The sequence below is a fragment of the Ammospiza nelsoni genome, chromosome 4 (assembly GCF_027579445.1).
Source record: "Ammospiza nelsoni isolate bAmmNel1 chromosome 4, bAmmNel1.pri, whole genome shotgun sequence".
Classification (NCBI taxonomy): domain Eukaryota; kingdom Metazoa; phylum Chordata; class Aves; order Passeriformes; family Passerellidae; genus Ammospiza; species Ammospiza nelsoni.
The window spans coordinates 67,946,459-67,968,855 of NC_080636.1; the positions used below are offsets into that span (position 1 = coordinate 67,946,459).

Below are 22,397 nucleotides of genomic sequence, written 5' to 3' on the forward strand. Positions count from 1 at the left end.
AACCATGCTTAGCAATACCAAAAAATCCCTACATTATCAGCCCTATGTTCAGCACGAATCCAAAACCCAGTCCCAAACCAGCCACAGTGAAGAAAACTAACTCTGCACGAGCCAAAACCAGCACAGATGTTCAACTAGGCCAAGTGCCAAGTCCAGCCCTCAGTAACAACAACCCCAGGCAGCACCACAGGAAAAGCTGCCTGGAGGAAAAGGACCTGAGGTGCTGGTTGATAGCAGCTGAACATAAGTAAGCATGTGCTCTGGTAGCCAAGAAGGCCAGTGGCTTCCTGGCCTGGATCAGAAATAGAGTAGCCAGTATGACTAGGGAAGAGAAGAATCTCTTCTTGAATTAGTTACAGTCATACAGGTAAACATGAGAGAAAGCTATACTTAGTAATTACTACTAAGGTTATATGCAGCATTTTATCTCTTTTTTACTTGTTTATGAAAGAAAAATCTTGATTTCAGGATGCTGGGCATAATTTAAAAATAGATGAGGTTTGAAGTCCCCAGGAAAGGCATGCAGTGCCGACTTCCACCCAGTCCCTTGCAGCAATGTGTCGTGCCCGGAGAGGGGAAGTGTGCGGGCATGTGAGCAGTGATGGGGCTGTGCTTGTGGGTATTGACAGAACCAACAGGTCAAGCACAAAACAAGCAGGGGGTTCCATGTGGTAAGAAACATTCTGTCACAGCACTTCTGACTTACTGATTTTTGTTCTGCCCTCAGCATGATTGGCACATTGTCCTTGGACACAGTGAAGTGAAAGCCATTCCAACAGATTAATGAGTAGCCGGACTGTAACACGAAGAATTCAGGAGCACATACAGCCACAGGCACACAGTCAGTGTATGATTCTTAAGCAATCTGCACAATCCCATGTCTTCATGGATGAGCTGGGCTCTTACAAGTGTCACCAAAGTTCATCAGCAAAGCCTTCATGTTCTCACTGTGTCCCTGTTGCTGTGAATTCAAGAGGCACTCTCTCCGTTTCTCTTTGCACCTACAGTGCCCCTGAGACTAGTGGGTTGGGAGATCAGCTTCCAGGGAGGTGGAAAAAGGGAAATAACTTCTAACCAGGGCTGTTGCTTTTGCCCCATGACATTGAGGGCAACCACAGGTGAGCTGCAAAAAAAGGGTAGGAAGAGCATGACAAAGGAGTCAAGAAGAGGGAAGCACTGAAAGAGTGAGGTTTAATCCAATGAGTGCTTCACTGTCATTCTAGCACTTCTTCTGATTAAGGGGTGGGGCTCTGAGCTGGGAGGCTTGGCTAAAAGATCAGAACAGTCCACTTGTGGGAGCACTTCACACAGCCAGGTTCCCGTGTGCTGGAGAGGGCTTGTGGTGCCAGCAACCCAACTGCTCTGCGGGTAACTGAGTTCTTGGTGCAGGAAATCAGCGGTGGCAAGCTTTGAAACAGACACAGCGGTCAACATGAGCACGGCAGGCAAAGTAAGCAACAGTTTGTATTAGGAAAATTTCTTTGCTGCAGCTGAGTAATGCATTTTTAAGTCTGAATTCTTTGCAGGGACACTGTAAGTCCTGGTGGTATAGCACAGGTTAAAGTTTAGGATGAAGCTGGTACAGAAGAGCTGCCTTTATTTGCAGGCTACTGTAGTTTCTCAGGAAATGGTTGTTAACTCTTCAAGGCAGTAGTTTATTTGAGGCAACATAAGGTAATAGCACCAGAATAAGTATAACATCCTGTCTGGGTTAGCAAACTTTTTAATCTCTGGATAGTTTAAAATATGATAGAATGTACTAAATGTTTAGATCAATGTATTTATTTCCACTCTGAGATCCTACAGTTTAAACTATTTTTTAAACTATTTTTAGTTTAATTTATAATTCTATCAGCTTGTTTTCTAAAAAGAAGATATAGCTAATATTGTGTGAAATTTCAGGGTGAATTGTGCTGCCATTAGGACAGTTATTAAATTTGAATATGCATATAACAAGTCTCAAACTTTAGTTAATGAACACCAGAAGTAAATTTCGCATGCAATGCAATACTGCAATACTGAACTGTGACTCAAGTTATATCTTTGCTAGAAATTGGATTACAAGAGAGATGGAGGTTGATACGAATACATGTTCCTTCTTGCAATGCTGGCCAGATGCTAACAGGCACCCAGGGATCTGCAAGAGGGATTAAGGGACATGCAACTAGAAATGGGAAACAACTGAAAGCAGGCAACTTCCTAGAATGTGTCTTAAGATAGCACTAAGATCATTTGCTGTTACTGCCAGCTATCTTCACTATTCTAAAACCAAAAGAGAGAGGAAAAAATGCTCTTTAACTCTGAGTTACTGCAAATACAAAATTAATTGTAGCTTACTGTAGGTAAATTCACCAAGTTCAGTCCCCTACTCAGCATAGGATGGAGATCAGTAAATGAAGGGTTGTGATGTAGCTTAACTGCTTTGATTTCACCATGTTTATCTGAGAATAACACGGGAGTTACAGTTGCAATTTATGTAACCAAACAGCATAATGTGTGTCCTGCAGAAGGGTGTGTTTCTACACCTGCCCTCCCCCTGCAGTAACTCACACAGCTGGTAGAACACAGGAGCAGAGAAACAACTGTTAAGGCAGTGCTTGTCTTAGCAGATGAGGTGGGTGATATTGTGCTGTTGCTGCATCTGTGGGACCCTATTGCAATCCATAAAAGCTCACAGGGACTAAGCAGTCAGAAAAATACATAATTAATAATGTCTCATTATAGGAGAGATTTGTTTGTTCTCGGCAATCCACACTTGTTGACCTTTGTTCTTAGAAACACTACATGTGCTTTGCATGTGCAAGTCATGGGATCATCACTGTGTTATGTGGGATACAATACAAATATATATATTGCCTTTTTAGGTAAGCTGGTGCCATTTGAAATGTGATCTTTGACCACACTTGTGAATTTTTCACTAATCACACTTGCATCTAAACATTAAATTTAAATTTAGTGCAAATATCTCTTGATGCATTTTTTTTCAAAGCATTGTGCCCACCCCACTTCTGTGTCTAGCTGCTGAAGTCTGCTATTTTATTTGTTTAGAATTTCCTAGTAATTATTTTCTTTGTTACCAGTTTTCAGTTTGTGGGTAATCAGACATTATTTCTACTTCTACTTCAAAAGTTTTGATACTAAACATTTGTTTGTTTGTTGTTTTCCCCTGTGACTTTTGCAGCACGCTGGTGTTAAGTTGTCCTGGTCACGCGTGATAAATATGCATGTGCTAAACTTCTTGCATCCTAGATTTGATTCCCCTCTGTTTCCTTTTCAAGATCATGTCACCTGGACACTTGCAGTCAGTAGACTTAACAGAAGGACTGAGGACTTTATAGTGTGTCACCCAGGAAAATAATATTTCAGGGACTGGGGTTGTTTAAAGACCTAGAATGAGATCTTCAAACACCTCCAAGGAGGAACAGCAATTATGGGGACAGAGAGGTCCCACTGCTTTTGAATACACTAGGACTGAGCTTGCAGGGAGGAAACCTGTTTGAGAGCCTGGGATGAGGTGTGGACAGTGCTCTTCTCTGTTCTGAGGGGATTTTTCTCTCAGTGGCAGATGGTCAGAGGCGCCCTAAAGCCTGTCATTACCTGGACAAAGCCTGAAGAGTTAATGGACAAACTTCAGTCTAAGAGATGGAAAAAAAACTGTCTGGATAGTTGGGTAGTAAATCCACCTGAGTCAAGTATCCCTTCTGAGAAGGGGGGTACCTTAGCGTGCATAATACTGCAATTAAAGAGACTGTTCAAAATTACCTCTGTGTAGTGCTACATCAGTTTGCACAGGTGTCCTTTCAGCCATCACCTCATGCCTGAACTTGAGCTCTACTAGAAGTTTTATAAAGCTGTACTAGGCTCTGAATTCCATTTTTAGCAATTTTGTCAGTTCCCAACACAGACAGTTCTAGGCAATACAGACTTCATCACAGCCTGATAAGTGACATCATTTAGTGTGCCATCTTCAGGAAGATAGAAATGCAGACAAGTAATCCAACACAGGAAAAGAAATTGACCAAGGAAGTTCGCAAAGGAGCAATGAGAATGGGTAGGGTATCCCATTACCTAGGAGACTATTACACATGATGCGGCTGAAAACTTGACAGAAGTGACAGAATGATGAGCAAAGTCAGACATGATTTTGGTGAGGGGAAAAGCAGGCTTACACTGACCTTTGGTGTTGACTTTTTTGTTGCTTGGTTTGGTTTTCTTCCCTGTAGTTTCCCTCTCATCTACACAAATATGAGCAGGAGTTTCACATGCAAAAGGGAAGAATCTGTGTGGTGACTTGAAAATGCAAATGCCATTCCCATTTTCTTTGCTCTGTTTGAAGGTTATTAAATGCAAGGCAGCAGTGCTGTGGGAAGCCAACAAACCATTCAGTATTGAGGATGTGGAAGTTGCCCCACCAAAAGAACATGAAGTGCGTGTAAAGGTATTGAAAATAAAATTTAAAACACCTCCTATGACTTGCATTCTATCTTGCTTTTAATCGGAATTAGTTCTATAAATTTTTAAAACCCAGTCAGAAAACATTCTACTAGAAAGTAGTTATTAATCAGTCAGCTTCTATGAAACACATTTAAAGTCCTTAATTTGATAATGAGGTTCTTTTAAAAAAAATAATTTTTTCAGGGTTGTATTTTTTGTTTACTGACATCTGTTTTTCTAATAGGCTGAAAAAATTACAGTACAAGGCAAAAATCAGAATTTTCTGTAGTGTGGAGCAAGAAAATTTATTTTACTTTGTTTGAATCTGTGCTAGGAAGTAGCTCATTAGGCCTGGGAGCTTCCTTTTTTACCTGGATATTGGCCTCAGTGGAATGTAGCAGCTGCCTTAATTTTTGAGCAGTTTCAAGTGTTACATACGTGAGTAAAACCCTGTCATGGGGTTGACAAATCCATTTGTCAGAATAAAAGTTGTAAACACATACCTGAATATTTCAAAAGAAATAATGCTGTTCTAGCTGGAAGAAAAGGCAAAATGTCATATAAAACACTATGTAGCCTACATTTTTTAATGTAATATATACAAATATTTTAAATATATACACAGCACAGTAACATAATTATTGTGCAATTATCTATAATATAAAATCATTCTATAATACATTATTTATATAAAATATCTATTATACATTATCATATAATCTAAATGTAATAAATACAAAATATACACAATATTTATATGTTTATCAATAATATGTGATGGGTAATTTGTATTTACATAATTTTATAATATTTATATAATATTTCACACTCTTTAAATATTTCACACTTTTCTTTTTAAGTATTTATATATAAATATCAGGAATAATTTAATTTACTCTGTTCTCCCTATATAATTGTATTGCTAGAACATTGGTTCTACAGAAAAACCATTGGACTCCCCATACAGCTCAGTACTGCATAGCAAAGATTCACAAAGGGGCATTGCCGTGTAGATTAAAGACTAATAAACACCATGAAAATCTTAGACAGCTAAATTTGTTTTACCTGTAGATTTATTGTGTGCATGTTGGATTTTGGGGAGAAGCAAGTGGCTTCTCCAAATTAGAATATCATTTCACTTCCATATATGACATGACACAGTTAAAAGCAGAAATATTCTTGTCTTTCCTGTGAATCAGATCATGGCCACTGGGATCTGCCGCTCTGATGACCATGTGATAACTGGTGCACTGGTTATGCCTTTTCCAATAATTCTTGGGCATGAAGCAGCTGGTGTTGTGGAGAGTGTTGGGCAGGGAGTGACTGCAGTCAAGCCAGGTATGAAACAGCACTGAAAACAAATCCTGTGCTAAGTTTCCAGACCCTCAAGTCAAAGATTATTTCTTTTGTGAGTATTTTTACTGCGCAGGAAAATATTCCAATTTCAATTTTTTCAAGGATACCTCAAAGGATATAAACCTGCTGTTTATGCCTTTCTGTGTCCCCAATATACTTTCAGATTTTCTACTCAATTTCTTTTGGTTTTGGCAAAAAACATCTGCAGCTTGCTTTCCACCTACATCATGCTTTTCCTGTTGTGGGACTAAGAACGTAGAGTCTTTGCTGTTGTTCATGTGAAATCAGGCATTAGCTGCAGGTTCTCTGAACAGTTTATGTGGCTCACCTTTCTCAAGGATAAGGCAAAGCAAAGCACTAAATGACAAACAAGTCAAACACCTTTTAATTCTCTTAACAGCTAAAGAATCCATTGACTTAAGTTGACCAGAACTGAGGTCTTACCTCACTTTAAAAGCACCAGGGCACAGCTGGGTTGCCCACCCTGCCTGCAGGCTTTGCATGTGGGCAGCACCAGTGCAGGTGAGGCAGCACTTTTCCCTGAGGGCTGATTGCTCTGAGCACACTCATCTGGACCAGCTGCTCCTCTCCCTGTTCCCTTTGAACCACAGTGCATAGATAGTCAGTGAAAGACGACAATTTTCAGCCAAGTGCTGCAAGATGAGATGGGATTCCTCTACACTTTTATTGGACGGAAAAAATTCTAACAAGGGTTAAATTATTAAGAGAAAATAACATGGTTTTATGACATAGGTCACACTCAGTTCTGTGGAAAGACACCAGAAATTTTGCGTATCAAAATTAGTTGTAATAACTTTGACCTAATTATGTCTTTTATATAAAAGACAGAGAGATGGTTCATCTTAAAAATGTAGCAGAAGGAAATAAAACCATGGCTGTGTTCCTAGTGTATATTTGCCTGGAGATTAAATACACTTACTTCATGTTTTTACCTGCATGCTTCTTATTTGCCTTTTTAATCCTCTGTCATTACTGTTTTATTTCTAGGAGACAAGGTTATTCCACTCTTTGTTCCACAGTGTGGGGAGTGCCAGAACTGCTTAAACACCAAGAGTAATCTGTGCAGTAAAACTGAGTGAGTTTTTCTGGATTATTTACAACCCTAATTTAATTTGACTTTACCCAAAATGGATTACTATCAACAAGTTTCACTTGCCATTATTTCTGGTCATCTTTCAAACAGTCTTGGTACAAGTGGTGGATTAATGGCTGATGGCACCACGAGATTCACCTGTAAAGGAAAAGCAATTCACCATTTTCTTGGTACAAGTACCTTCACTGAATACACAGTACTGCATGAATCTGCTGTGGCCAAAATTGATTCCGCTGCTCCTCTGGAAAAAGTTTGTCTAATTGGCTGTGGATTTTCAACTGGTTACGGGGCTGCTCTGCAGACTGCCAAGGTAAATATTGTGCTGGGTGTTTCTGATATTTTTTGTGGTGTCTATTCAAGATTGTGTAGCCTGCAAGTGGGTTGTCAGCATGGCAGCGAGAAGGTACAGACTCTGCGGAAAGAAGATACCAGTTCTTTGCCTACTTCAGATTCTGTCTCTAGGGTATACTCAGAAGTCTTCAATTCAAAATCCAGTAAAATTATTTATTACCATCTATAGTGTTTTCCCTTATAGCTTTATCACCCCTAGAAAAATGTTATAACAGAGTTAATTTTTTTTATTGTAACTAAAGTATAGGAATAGATAGAAGCAACACATATAGGCAACACTCACAATTGTAGCAATATATGAATGTGAGTTTTAGAGCTGGCACTGTCAGGAGTTGAGTGACACTACAGATCTTAACACCACTGGAATATAAAGCGTCATAAAAAAAAGGTGTGTCTAAACCCAAAGCTGAGACATATAATGAAAACCTGGTCTCAGAAATGTATTTTAGGGAGAATTCCTCTTAGTCACACGTAGCATTATAACAGTACAGCTGGCTACTGCACTAGCAGGTATGCATGTGCAAATTCCTTCTCAGCAGGAATTTCTCTAAATTGCAAGAAGTGGCTTAAGTGAAATCCTGCTGACAATGAGGAAGTGCATGGTAGTTTCCCTAGCCTGTAACATTATGCCATGTTTACATGGTTGTTATTACAGGTGGAACCAGGCTCCACCTGTGCTGTTTTTGGCCTCGGAGGAGTTGGCCTCTCCGTTATCATGGGCTGCAAGGTGGCCGGGGCTTCCCGCATCATTGCCGTGGACATCAACAGTGACAAGTTTGCCAAGGCCAAGGAGCTGGGAGCCACTGACTGCATCAACCCCAAAGATTTCAATAAGCCCATCCATGAAGTGTTGACGGAAATGACCGGCGGGGGTGTGGACTACTCCTTCGAGGTCATCGGCCGTACGGATACCATGGTATGCCACCAAAGGAGGGGGTGACACTCCTCAGCACTCCCTTCACCAAGCCACCAAGCACTGAGGATGAAGAGGAGCTGGGAACCACTGGCCAAGTACCAAGCTCACTTCAAACCTGTGAAGTCCAGCTGTGGGCCAGTGAGATGAAGGGACAGAAGCATACTCAGAAATTTAGGAAAGGGAACTTCACTGTAGTGCCCTGGCCACACCAGGGTGGCTACATGTCACATATTTCTCAATATTTCTCATGCTCTCCAAAAGTGACTTATCACTAATAATTTAGACAAAATGGGCAAGAAGAGCAAAGCTAGGATATACTTAACACCAGTGAGAGCAGATACAATGGTGTGAGGAGATAAAATGGACAATTTTTTATGTGGTTTCAGCTACAAAAAAATTGCAAGCAGAGCCATGAGAGGAGGAGATGGAATTCAAACTTCTGTGCCCAAGGACAAATCTTGCCTGACCCTGGGTGTCCCTCTGTCTCTAATGCAGGCTGCAGCCTTGGCCTGTTGTCAGTATAACTACGGAGTCAGTGTGATTGTGGGAGTGCCCCCTGCAGCACAAAAGATCACCTTTGATCCCATGCTCCTCTTCTCTGGTCGCAGCTGGAAAGGCTCTGTCTTTGGAGGTAAGGACTTGGAAAGATGTGATTTACCTGGCTTGAGAAACTTGTAAATCATCTTGACTGAAACAGGATACATGAAATTAATTGCTCAGGCTGTTATTGGAAGCAGTATTGACGGTTGTTTTGCTGATAAAGAAGTTGAAATGGAATTAATTACGGGAACTATAATGTCAAGTGAAGGAAGCTAAAAACCAGAAGGGGAGGGAGGGAGGGAGGGAGGGAGGGAGGGGGAAGAAAGGGAAGAGAAGAAGAGACAAAGAGAGATATAAGAAAACAGAAAATAGAGCAGAAGAGAAGGAAAGGAAAGGAAAGGAAAGGAAAGGAAAGGAAAGGAAAGGAAAGGAAAGGAAAGGAAAGGAAAGGAAAGGAAAGGAAAGGAAAGGAAAGGAAAGGAAAGGAAAGGAAAGGAAAGGAAAGGAAAGGAAAGGAAAGGAAAGGAAAGGAAAGGAAAGGAAAGGAAAAAAGAAGGGAAGGGAAGAAGGGAGGAAGGAAGATGAGAGAAAAGGGAGAGAAGCAAAAGAGAAAAGGAAAATGAGGGGGAAGGGAGGGAGTAGGATAGATAAAAATAAAAAGGAAGAAAAATGAGAAGGAGAGAGAAAAGAGGAGATAAAGGATAGAAAATAAAGCAAAAAGAAAAAAAAAGAGAAAATCATAAAGAGGGAGAGAGGACAGAGGGAGGAGAGGAAAAGAGCAAGTGCAGTAGTGGAATAGAAAAAGACGGAGAGATAGCAGGATAGATGGAGTGTCAGAACTGTAAAGGACATCAGGGCTTATACTCAGCTGATTTCCACAGGGGTCAGACCCCCAGCTTAGCCCTTGGCCAGCTGCCAAGAATCCCTTCCCATTCTTTCTCTTTTTGGAGCTCTCTCAGCAGTCCCACACTCAGGAAGTCCTAGCTCACTGAACTCAAAGGCCACAGAAAACTTGTTTCCAACAACAGGTTTTCTCACTCATGACCTGTTCCTCTTATGTATTCAAAAAGACAGCTGAATAAAATAGCAGAGACAAATCAGGTTCCTCTGGAAGGGCAGTCTACTATTTATGACACTTTATCTGGTGGTGTTTATAATAAAAGAGAGACACATCCACCACCCGCTCCCCACTTTTGAGCAGACAATCAAGTTTCAACTTACCAACACGGATGTCAGCACTCTGGCTTTTGTGTGACGTGATTAAGTTGGAAGTGCTTGATGTGGGGGAAAGTTTGGATTCTGTAAAGACTGACAATTATACTGGTCTGCTGGGTTTGCCATATGTGGAATAGCTGCACTTTGTCCCATGTTTTCTGCTGGCACCCTGTGTTACAAAGGTAAAGCCATGCAGCCACATTTCATCCCATTACTCTGCCATAGAAAGTTTATCTAAAAATTTAAGCTGCCCTGGGTTTTATGAATTTTCAGAAGCATTTAATTTCATCGTGCATTTTCTGTGGGGATTTTTTCAGGCTGGAAGAGTAAAGATGCAGTTCCCAAACTGGTTGCTGACTACATGAAGAAAAAGTTTGTTCTGGATCCACTAATAACCCACACACTACCTTTCACAAAGATCAATGAAGGATTTGATCTTCTAAGGACAGGGAAGAGGTAAGCATAATTTCACTGTAAAGGTTCTGTATAAATAACCTAAAGGAGATCTATGGTAAGACAAAGTCTGACTTCATGGCAGAGAATGGGGAAGGCAGCCCAGCATGCCCTTTAATCCCTCCCAGTGTGTTCCCATGGGCTGCAGCTGGAGTCATAAAGTCAGTAAACCTTCAGCTTCTGAAATGCAGCGGGCCCTTGCAGAGGAACTTTCAGATTGTGGTTTGAGCAGAGACACTGGGTGGCAGAGGGAGAAAAGACTGCACAATTGAGGAAGTCCCAGTACTCACTGGAAAAAAGCACACAACCAAGGGAGCATAGGCGTGCCAAGCTGTTGAATGCCAAGGGTTAGCTACATCATATACCAAGAAACATTTCGGGATGAGGAGCAGGAACACAGAAATAGCCAATTTCTCTTGTGAGTTAGGGAACACAATCCCAGTCCAACTGGTCTAAAATCACTGGGTACTTTACCTTGAGCATCAGAGCTTTTAAAAAGTTAAAGTACTTGGTATATATATACATTGCAAACTCGGAATTTAGCTCTTGTGCATTCCTCAAATAACATGAAATTTCAGCTCAGACTGTTTTCTCAGGGTAAAGAAATTGGAAATATTTTTTGACAGAGACATTTAACAAGACTCACCACGGGAATTGAAAATTGTCCTTAGAAGAAGTAGGAAATAGATTTGTATATCTTAGTATGTGTGGAGACTACCCTCTGAAAGGTCTAGATGTTTATAACTTACAGAATCTGAAGAGTTACATTCATGTTTTCTTTTCATTGTCATTTGCTAGCAGTTATTTTAGATGTTCCTCGCTCTGAATATAAAAGCAAGTAACAGCAGAATTTCAGCCCCTGAGGTTTGTTCTCAGGTTCTAACGATGCAGCACACACTTCATTTTTTGACTGTCCTTATTTTACATAGGCTATAAATGTTAGTTTTAGTCTTTAGTATAACAAATGGAAAAGTGGTGAGGACAGAGATGCCAGCAGCTTTGCTAAGATACTGATAGTCATCGTGAAGATGGAGGCACATCGCAGCGGATCATTTTACAGAGTATAATACTTCAGCATTTCAGAGCAGAGTAAGCTGTACCAGTTACTCTGTAATTGGAAAGATGTGTCCAAGCCCCTCTCTGAGGAACTTCTCTGGCTGTAGCTGGTAATAAATTACCAGGAGCCCTGGGCTTCATCAGTGAGGGCTTTGCAGTCTTCTGTGAATTTTGTTCTCCACATCTGCAGCAAAGTTTGCACATCTGTTCTGTCATTTTGCTGCAGGCTGGGGTGGGGGCAGGCAGGGAGGGAGTACCTGTTTGACAGCAATAGCACAAATTACAAGAGAAAACAGCAGTGTTCTGTTGATGCCAGCCCAGGGGATCTTCTAGTCACTAACTTGTCTTTTTATACTGCAGCATCCGCAGTGTCCTGACATTTTAGGATTCCCAGACATTAAGCAGCGGATGGCTCAGCACCAGTATGAACTTCACCGTCCTCCAATTCAACTTACATGAAATGCAGACCAAGGCTTTCCTGAAGGATCTACCACTGCCCTTGAATAAAAGAATCAAGCTCAAACCCCACATTTCAAGAACAGAATTTATAAATGAAACCATCTTTTTCCTACTACCTCCCTCTCCTCATTCCTGTTTTATATTCTTTATATTGTGCTGCAATTTTAATATCCAGTTATGAATTACAGGACTTGCTCCTGTCACAGATGTTCTAAAAATTTGGATTTTTACAAATTACTTATAATATGCAATCTTTTAGTAAAATAAAAAGGAAATATGCTCTTTGTTTAGGCTTCCATAACACTGCAAGCTTAAGAAATTTGTAGGTGCAGTTCAGCATAGTGAAACTCTAGATTAGAACTGTGTATCCATCCTGAAGGACTGTATCATTCCAGTGCCTAATAAGCAAGGAATGATATAGCAGAAATTAAAATTTATGGTGACCATGTGTTTGAATCAATAATTTAAGTAAATCATAGACTTATGACGCTGTCAAGTCAGGGATGGAAAGAAAGACTCCAGTCTTCAGGTGGATCAGAAGGCTAACTTTAATGAAAGTAATGGATCTCTTATAATGTGACTCAATAAAGTGATACTTGATTGGTCTCAAAGTAGAAACATCTCACACTACTGGTGACTATGAATAGCACACTGTGAAGAACCATAACTATTAATAATAGTTACAGAAAGAGAGATAATAGTTGTTTTAATTCTTTCCTATAAGATTCCCAGGCTTGGCCTGGGAGAAATTATCTCTGTTCTTTCTTCAACTGAACTGAGAATCTCCATAGACTTAGGTACTGTAGAATGTCTCACCACTCAGTATTTTACCAGATTACCACTCCCAGATATTTTATGTAAAACTGGCATATTATTGTTCTGTGTTATGGTTTGTATTTGGTGGTTTGGCATTTTTTTACCTTTATGCCTCTGTCTTGAGGCTGTTTTAGTTGTTGATCAGTGTGGTTTAACACCTTTGGCCAATTTATACAAATGCCTCTGAAGTTTGGGAAACAGAGTGAAGAAACACGAACGTGCATCAAGTTTTTTGTTTCCATTATACAAAGGGGAGGTTCCTTAATTTCTTAAGTATGAATACAGAATAAATGGGAAGAGACAGGTGAGTGGTAACAGTTTGCAACAATCCAAACATAGAGCATCTTACAGTTTTCTGAATTTGCAATGTGGAAACAGAAACAAGGCTATTTCTATCTTGGCAAATATGGTCAACATTGACATATCTTTAGCATGGACTAATCAGAGCTTGCAGGCACTCACACACATGGCACCTGGGTAGAAGAGGTGCCATGTGAAGCAAGAGGACTGTGCTACGGATGACTTACCTGTCAGCAGAAACGGCCTTTGAGTGGCACAGCTAGTCTCATGATTTGAGTACGAGATCACAGTTTAATGATTTGAGAATCAAGAGATTACAGTTTAACCTTAAACATTTCTATAAACTCAATTTACACAACAATTGAGAGCTGAACTTCAGTCGTCAGTGTAAAAGAGCTGAAGTACAACAAACCTCACTTCTGTCCTCTTCAGGATGATGCAAAGCCCATTTTTGTGGTTGTCGTCTGCCAAGCGTAGTAAATTCCAGCTGTTAGTATCTTTCGTACAATAGCTGCTGGAGTCCAAAACAATAAACCCATTATATAATTTTTATTAGGGATATTTTATAAGGCAGCCATCTAGATCTGTCTTCACATGGAGGAATGAAGTGTATTCTGACTGAGAAACAACAAAAAGTTCCTACTTTCCTAGCTTATTTTGCCCTGCAGACCCTCATCAACACTCAGCTGAAGATGAATTTGTTTGTGTGATTGTATAGCTTGGACAGAAGGTTTCTGCCAGCCCTTCCTGATGACTCTCTGGCTCTGAGGTACTCCTGGGGAGCCCAGGACAGCTCTGGACAGCTCTTGCACAGCCCTGTGTAAGCCTCCCTTTAGGAGCTTTCCTGGCAGCGAGTAGAGACCACATGCCCCATCAGAGCACCAGCTGTCCACTAGCACATGATGACACCAGGAAAAATCCACCAAACACATGAAAAATCCAGGAATTTCCCAAGAAGCAATCTAACTACCAGACAAAGCACAAAGGGTGTTTCCTCAGACCTTGAACTACGGAAGAGTTTAACTGAACATCACTTGGCTTTGCTTACAGCTGAGCACTCCCATGTTTCTGCTCTCCCACCACACCCCACCCACTCAGACACTCCCCCAGGAAATGGCACATGCTCCAGTGTGCAGCTCTACTTTCACATGCTTTTAAGATCATGCTCCTTGACAGCGCATCAAAGCCAAATGATCATTCCCACACAACATAATTCCCTCCAATGCTTCCAGGTTATCAGATGGAGAGCACAGATCCCAGTAATAAGAACAATTGTGCTACACAGATACCTGGGAGACAAGAAGCCCATGTTTGTTCGGGGGTTAGCAAATGTTTGGACAAGTGAAAAAATTGCTCTGGACAAGTGAATTTATTTTTCTCTAACAAGATACACAAAACATACTAGAAGTCATGATAGATTTATTTCTTTTTAAATGAAACAGGTTGACCAGGCTGAATACTGAAAATCTTTAAAACTTCATTCTAAAACTCCTTATTCCTGGGAAATTATACATCATCATTGTTTATGGTCTGATTGAGGCTACCAGAGGTTTGCAAACAAATGTATGAAAAAGTAGAAATTTCTTGGGAAAAACTGTTAAACATCCCTGTTTACCTAAAACACAGATAAAAGTGATCCACAAGTGCATGTCTGCTCTAGAGCCAGCTGCTCACCTCCAAGACAGGAGCGTGTCTTCACCTAGAGGTCGAGTTGACCAGCAGGGCTGGAGAACTGAATGCCGAGCAGCACACCCATGTGGCTGGGACCACTGTCCCACCACAGGGCTGGCATGCTCTGTGTGAGAGCTCAGACAGCTGCTGGGGCAGGACAGAGCAGCTGGGCTGCATCCCTGGAGCTGGAGATATGTTCAGGGTTCTTGAGAGCTGGGGGCTTGGCCAGCCAACTCTGAGCCCTGCAGCCGCTATGAACCTCCTCCCCAGCCCATGAGAGAGGGCTGGGACATTCAGTAGCCAGCACCAACACAAACCTCTGCGGGCACTCCACTGAACGTGTAAACGTGGGGCTGACCTCTTCCCAAACACAGAAACAGTTCCCAAACACACACAGTGCTCATCTTAGCCCAGTCCTCCAATAAGCTCTTGCTCATCCTGTTTCTCCTACACATCACCTTTTCCAATGCCTCAGAAGAAAACAACTCTGGGGGAACCTAAAGAGCCCAGGGGATGTGAACCAACAAACCTGGCTACACTGGAGTGAAGCAAATGTGTCCTTGGAAAACAAATTCCTTTCTTGACAGACGTTCCCCTTACTGCTGTGGTGAAAATAGCTCCAATACCACAGACAGTAAAGCTTCAACCCAGACAGCAATGTGTCTTTGTCATCCACACCACATCTTCACTGCCTTTAACTGGATTTTGTTTATTTTTTAATTTTTAACCTCTTTGCAAATATGCTGGTGTAAATGGCCACCAGGTCAACTGCTCCAACCTGGCAAAAAAGGGGATGCCAAGAAGCCCCAGCAGAGACGCAGATCTCCTCCCTCCACACCTGCCAGAATCATCTGGAAGGAATAATCCAACGTTTCCGAGCTTCCTGAGCCTTTCAGGCAGGGAGGGCAGGCAATGATCCAAGGGCAGAGTCACTGATAAAAGGCTCCCTGGAGGATTTCTGCCCCCATCCATCTCCCTGCCGCTGTCCAGCTCCTCCCCTCAGCACTCCCTGTGCAGCATCCAGCCCCCGACACACATTAACCAGCGCTCTCCAGAGACGGTGCCGCGCCGGGACTGCTCCCGCTCCACGCCTGGCGGATCCTGCAGCACGCCCGGGCAGCAGCTTCCCTCCAGCCTGCCACAGCCACAGCCACGGCTCTGCTACGACCTCATGGCCACTGCGGGAAAAGTAAGGACAAGGCATTTCCCATCCTCCTTCCCAGGTGCCCTGCTCTTGGCCAAATCCGCTGCAGAAGGCTCAGCCTGCACACCACTCCGTGTGCCCTCTTTCCTCTGACCTTACTCTCCCCCCTCTCCCAAACCCCTGAGAATTTCACCAGACACTGCTCTCGGGCAACTGCACACGTCCAGACCTGCATTCGGTAGTGCATTCCCCCTCTGTCCTGCTCGGCTGCTCAGGAGACAAAATTTGCAATTGTGCTGCCTGAAAAGCACCCTCCTGCTCAAAAATCCCACCCTGAGCTCCTGCTCTGGCAGCAAACGCAGCTCTTCAGTGGTGCCCTCTTCAGCCGCTCACCTCCTGCACTCAGCCTTGTCCATGGCAATAACCTTTCCAGTCTGCAAGCCCCATCTTGCTGATGCCAAACTGCTTTGAGTTGATCGGGGAAGGGTTTGTGCCATGTCACGCATAAATCATCCTTTTGGCAAGGAGAGAAATGATCCAGTTGCCAGCCAGTCCCAGGCTGGGACTGTTTTGTAACCTCTTTTTAGATACCATCAGCTCACTGAAATGAACAGTTCAGTCTTGCTTGCCTTAACCTGCAGAAGCGCTCATGTTGCTGTCACATCTGCCCATACACCAGACAAACCAGTCACTTCATTTTGTATTTCACACAATGCCAGTGTTTACTGAACGTTGTTTAGCATTGCATACAGCTGAGCACTCCAATGTCTCTGCTCCCCCACCAAATCCCACCCAACCAGCAACCCTCAGAAAACAGCACAGGGCAGTTGTGTAGCTCTGGAAGTGTTGCAGTGTGCACAGACATGTGTTGTGCAGCCTTGGCTTTGGTGATTGTAGGACAACTGTCCTGGGCTGTTGTCAAAGGTGAACCTTGTCACAGACATCTTTTGTGAAAAATCCTTTCTTTAGGATTTTTCTCCCTTCTGAGAAGCTGTGGCCTCAGCAACAAAATGTAAACAATGGTTATCTGCTGCTGTGGAATGCAATAGGTGCGTCCGTGATTGGTCTTGGGTGAATGTTTGGATTTACTGACCACTCAAGGCAGAGCTGGGTCTCACTCTGTGCTGAGACACAGACCTTTGTTTATTGATTCCTTTTCTATTCTTAGCTTACCTAGCATTCTGAGAACTTTATTTCTTTTTAGTATAGTTATAATGTAATATATATAATAAAATAATAAATCAAGCCTTCTGAACATGAGGTCAACATTCTCGTCTCTCTCTTCACCCTGAAAAACCCTTGCAAGCCCTGTAACAGAACCTTTCCCTGCAATGAATTCCTCTTGGTTGTTTCCAGGTTATCAGGTGCAGGGCTGCTGTTGCCTGGGCCCCGGGCAAACTCTCTGTTGAGGAGGTGGAAGTTGCACCCCCAAAGGCAGGGGAAGTCCGGATCAAGGTAAAAATACATTTCAATAATTTTTTCTCCCTGAAGGGAGCTGTTCTTCTTGTGGCTGTAGCTTGGATATAATCCAGTGATCAGTGTCCACCCATCACCTTAACTGCCCAGAGAAGTTCTGTGGAACATCCTTCCACAAACTGAAACAAACAATGTCTGGAATATTTCTAGAAATCACCATTTACTCTTTCCTCTCCGAACAGATTGTGGCCACTGGCATCTGTCACACAGATGAACACGGTTTGAAAGGTTCCTTGCCTAATATGGAATTCCCATTTATTCCTGGCCATGAAGGAGCTGGGATTGTGGAAAGCATTGGAGAAGGAGTGACTGCTGTGAAACCAGGTAACCAACAAACACTCAAACACATGTCCAGGATTCAGTCCTCACAGCTCTGCCAAGAGCTCAGAAATTTCTCCCTTCTCCTGAGTCACTGGTTAAAAAACAAAGTGCAGAATCAATGCACTGGACACTCATGTCCAATTTTACAGTCTGTTCCCCATGTAGACAAATGAGGAGTGGAGCATTCATCCTCACAGGGAAACAAGAGGGTTCATTGTAGGTTTCTACCATCATAAAGCTCAGAAGAGGTGATTCAAAAGGCAATGCCCTCAGGGACTGTGGAGCTAAAGGCACCTTACAGAGATCCATTTTGTTGCAGGAGACAAAGTGATACCACTTTGCATCCCTCAGTGTGGGGAATGCAGCTTCTGCCGGAATCCTGAATCCAATTATTGCCAGAAGTCCCAGTAAGTTTACTTTGCCTTCCCCTACACCTACATGGGATGGACTTTATGACAAATCAGTGCTTCACTCAATCAAATACAAATACTTGCATCTCCTCCACAGTTTCTCTGAACCACAAAACCTGCTGCCGGACAAGACCAGCCGCTTCTCATGCAAAGGGAAGCAGATCCATCACTTCCTGTGGGTCAGCACCTTTGCAGAATACACCGTGGTCCCAGAGTACACTGTTGCCAAGATAGATGCTGCAGCACCTCTAGACAAAGTCTGCTTGTTTGGCTGTGGGTTTTCCACAGGCTATGGGGCTGCCATCAACACAGCCAAGGTTGGTGTTCAGGCCTGTTTAGCACTCCAGGGTCAACCTCACATGCTCATCAATCCTGTGCAAAAGAAACCTTCTCCTCTTCCTGCTCTTGCTGCTGGAGACTCACAGGCTCCCCTCTGTGTAGGTAAAACCAGGCTCCACCTGTGCTGTTTTTGGCCTTGGAGGAGTTGGTCTCTCTATAGTCATGGGCTGCAAGGCAGCTGGAGCTTCCCGCATCATTGCCGTGGACATCAACAAGGACAAGTTTGCCAAGGCCAAGGAGCTGGGAGCCACCGACTGCATCAACCCTCGAGACTTCCAGAAGCCCATCCAGGAGGTGCTCACTGAGATGACCGGGCAGGGCGTGGACTACTCCTTTGAGGCCATCGGGCACAAGGACACCATGGTAGGTGGCACTTGAGCATCTGTCCTCCCTCCCAGATCATCACAGGCTCCTCTCAGGGCAAAATTGACCCCCATGGGAAGATCCTCACAGGCTGCCTGCACTGCTGGGCATATGTTTGTGAGAGAAAACAGCATGATCTTAAAAAAAGCCCCATGCTCTCCAGGTGTGCTCCACAAGGGGACATGGCATGTTTTCAGATTCCCAGGGAGGAGCAGGAGATTGCACAAAAAGAGCACTCCCCTGACTGACCCATAAGGGCTCTCTCTCATTCTCCTGCCTGTCCCATCAGATTGCTGCCTTGGCTTCCTGCAATATGAGCACTGGTGTCTGTGTGATGGTTGGTGTACTGGATTCTGGTTCAGAGATTTCCATCGATCCCACACTTCTGCTGATTGGGCGTACATGGAAGGGATCTGCGCTCGGAGGTATTGTACTTAAGGAGGCACTCTAAACAATTCAGCTTTTTGTTTCTTGGCAGTTGACAATCCATAGGAAAAGAGGGTTTTCAAGCAAAAGACAACTAAAGAGGAGCATGCCACTGCCTGTATTGAACATTAGCATTAGACATGCAAATAGTCCTCCACCTGTGTCACACAGTAACCCACTCATCCCAAAGAGCAGAAAACATCTCACAAGGGTGTGGCACCAGCACTGGTCACTAGTCCTGACCCTGACAGTAACACTACCGTGCCAAAAGAGCCTTTCCCCCAATATTCATGCAGCTGCTCTCTCCTGTTTCTAGGCTGGAAGACGAGAGAATGTATCCCCAAATTAGTTTCCGGCTACTTGGAGAAGAAATTCAATTTGGACTTGCTGATCACGCACACGCTGCCATTCGCTAAAGTGAACGAGGGATTTGAGTTGCTACGTGCAGGAAAAAGGTGAGACCCTGAACCAGCAGGAGGTTCAGCAAACCTCAGCACCTCCTCCTAAAGTTCCAACAGGCAGAGCATGCAACACTGGCTTCCCAAAGAGCACCTGAGCCTTTTGAGGAAGCAGGGCCTCCCAGCTGAGTGCTGGCAAGATCTGCCACAGCCCCAAGGGAAGAGCCCATGTTCAGCACAGGCAACCCTCCTGCTCATGGTTCAGCTCAGCACAGATCCTGTGGCCTTATCCCATGAGGGGCTCCCGTCAGCAGGGATTTGAAGGCTGCCCCGCTGCTGCACGCCTCATGCAGCTCAGTCAGGAAGAGGCTGGATGGCAGAGAAGGTGGCCGGTCCCCAGGCACACCTGCCTGCCACACTGCCTGCTCCTGAGCTGCAGCCAAGCCTCCCTTCCCTTCCACGTTTCAGTATCCGCACTGTCCTGCTCTTCTGAGGGACGCGGCCTAGGAAGCCGAGCGGAGGGACCAGAGCAGCAGGTGCTCTCCAGGCCCGGGCCCTTCTCAACCAGCACCTCCCCTTGTGGGGCACCAGGAGAAGAGAATGAGGAACTCACCTGTGCTGCTGCCACTGCTGGTCCTGCTGTGCCCAGACAGGACATGGAAGGATGTCTCTCCCAGGAAAATGCTTTTACTAATAAAGGTTTTTAAACCAACTCATCTAATACTGTGCACTCCATCAATAGAGCTTCCAGGGCCTTGGGACAATTGGTTGACAGATCAGGAACACTGGTAGTGATTTCCTTGACCTGTCGGTAACAAGGAATTATACTGGTAGGAATAGGCAGATCCTTGGGGTCAATGCATGGCTCCAAGGCTGGTGCAAGCAAAACAAAAATACTGGGTATTTGACTGTGGGGTGATCCATTCACCTCCTCGTATACAGCCACCTGACAGGATGAGCTGTTCTCAGAGTGGAGAAGGAGTTCTAGCACAGGAGCTAGCATGGCTGCTTGACAGAGGTTTAAACTAGTCTGGGAAGGGGAATGGGAGAATACCAGGCTGGCCAGTGATGAGCAGTGGCATTGTGTGCCAAAGCGTGAGGAGAGGAGCAGGAAGGGAACCCCTATATCTGCTTGATAAGTGTTGGCTACAAAACACCACTCGTGAAAATATTTCTATACCAATGAATGCAGTTTGAGGAACAAGCAATGGTGACCTGGAAACTTTTGTCAGGTGCCAGAGACTTGATATCATTGGCATAAATGAAACTGGTGGGACAAGTCCTGTGACTGGAGTGCCCTGGGATGGTTGGATGGTTACAGGCTCTTCAGGAGGGAAAGGCAGGGCAGAAGAGGCAGGCAGGCGGCACTGCATGGAATAGAAGGGTTGGAATGTATGCAGCTGTAATGGCACAGTTGAGAGCCTCTGGGTGAGAATCAAGGGGCAGACAAATCACGTGGATGTCAGCATGGGCATCTACTATAGACCCATCACTGTGCTCTGTACTATTCCCTCCTCAGTTTTCCTTCCTTCCTTCATTCTTATTTGTCCTCTTTAGATCCTGATCTTAGAATGGAGGCTTTTCTCCTGCTCTAGTTTTCATCTTGAAACAACCTCAGAGAAATGTACAGACTGTAATGGGGAAGAGACATGTGCATTTGTGTCCCATCACACACAAATGTGGGTGCTAGAGGTGCTATTCCTAGGCTATCAGAAATCATAAAGTAAAGTTCCTCCTTGGCAATGTAATTGCAGAGTGAAATTGTGGAGGATGTATTATGATCACAGCTAGTCCCACAAAGGAAATTTTTTTGAGGAAAAAAAAAAAGAAAGAAAACAGAAAGGCAAGGCTGTGGTCCTAATGGGTCCCCCCCAAGTTGAGATATTCCATCATTCTATGATAGCATGGACTCAAAATCAGCAATTGTTCCAAGAGTCCTGTTCTCTATTTTAACATTTCTTCCCTAGCCATTCTCCTCCACTAGGATGAACTCAATCAATTGCTCATTTTAATAGATCTTTGTCAGAATTGTTTTCTATATCTCTGCTAGGTACAATATATCAGAGTGAATCTAACTCCCACTTTCCTTACCTCATTTGCCTCAGACCACTATCATTTTGTAAGAGGTGCAAAATATTTCTGTTCTTATGGAAATTAAAGCACCAGGGCGTCTTTTAGAATAGGGAATTATTAATACTGCTAACAAATCTTGTAGGATATGGTCTAGTTTGTCCTTCACAGTAGAATGCAAAAATTGTCTCTGAAACAGGTGCCCTCTTACACTGAACAGAAATGTAATGCTGGGTCATTAATAAGGGAACTCATATCAGACTCTGACTTGTAATTAAAAATTACAGAAACCTGATGCTGGCACCAGGAAAGATAAGATTTGTACTTAGCCCTCATAACTGCGTTTCAGCATACGTTCCACAGAGATTTCTGTCAAATATTCTACTGTCTTTCCACCTCTTTGATACAGGCAGCAAACAACCAGAACATAAAGTAGGGGACACAAAACTGACTACCAAGATGAAGACAAACACCTTGAGGTCTGTGCCTGTGTGTAAGGGCATCTGACCTCACAGATCAGCTCTTAAAGCTTATCAGATACATGACTACATACAGCAAGTCAGGATAGCAATTATTTAGAATGTAGATACACAGGATTGGCCATTGAAAAGTTAATCATTAAATCCATGCCTGCTGACATACAAGTTTGATCTTATTTTCCCTCTATTACCTGGATAAGACAAAAACAACAACAATCTCCTGTCTGAAACAGATACAAAAAATCTGCATAGCAAGAGGATCTCAGTATCAGCTCCCTACAATAATTACA

The 22,397-nt window shown here is 43.4% G+C and overlaps 2 protein-coding genes across 2 annotated transcripts; both read left to right on the plus strand.

The window, feature by feature from the left end:
* Positions 1-1,223: 1,223 nt before the first annotated feature.
* LOC132072093 (alcohol dehydrogenase 1) lies at positions 1,224-12,927 on the plus strand. The gene is made up of 9 exons (XM_059470094.1): positions 1,224-1,450; positions 4,337-4,438; positions 5,634-5,772; positions 6,799-6,886; positions 6,995-7,214; positions 7,911-8,171; positions 8,667-8,802; positions 10,244-10,382; positions 11,796-12,927. The coding sequence occupies exons 1-9, from the start codon at positions 1,433-1,435 to the stop codon at positions 11,818-11,820; spliced, it is 1,128 nt and encodes a 375-aa protein (XP_059326077.1). The 5' UTR covers positions 1,224-1,432; the 3' UTR covers positions 11,821-12,927.
* A 2,604-nt stretch (positions 12,928-15,531) lies between these two features.
* On the plus strand, positions 15,532-20,270 carry LOC132072231 (alcohol dehydrogenase 1-like). Its single transcript, XM_059470371.1, has 9 exons — positions 15,532-15,870; positions 17,182-17,280; positions 17,484-17,625; positions 17,942-18,029; positions 18,130-18,349; positions 18,474-18,734; positions 19,024-19,159; positions 19,477-19,615; positions 20,027-20,270. Exons 1-9 carry the CDS (start codon positions 15,853-15,855, stop codon positions 20,049-20,051), a joined length of 1,128 nt encoding a protein of 375 aa, XP_059326354.1. The 5' UTR covers positions 15,532-15,852; the 3' UTR covers positions 20,052-20,270.
* The last annotated feature ends 2,127 nt before the right edge of the window (positions 20,271-22,397 follow it).

Excerpts from the sequence above, each read along its gene's own strand:
- LOC132072093 (XM_059470094.1), top strand. Across the intron at positions 5,773-6,798 it reads AGTGACTGCAGTCAAGCCAG|GAGACAAGGTTATTCCACTC; the intron begins GTATGAAACAGC and ends TTTTATTTCTAG. Across the intron at positions 7,215-7,910 it reads CTGCTCTGCAGACTGCCAAG|GTGGAACCAGGCTCCACCTG; the intron begins GTAAATATTGTG and ends TTGTTATTACAG.
- LOC132072231 (XM_059470371.1), top strand. Across the intron at positions 17,281-17,483 it reads CAGGGGAAGTCCGGATCAAG|ATTGTGGCCACTGGCATCTG; the intron begins GTAAAAATACAT and ends CTCTCCGAACAG. Across the intron at positions 19,616-20,026 it reads TTGCTACGTGCAGGAAAAAG|TATCCGCACTGTCCTGCTCT; the intron begins GTGAGACCCTGA and ends TCCACGTTTCAG.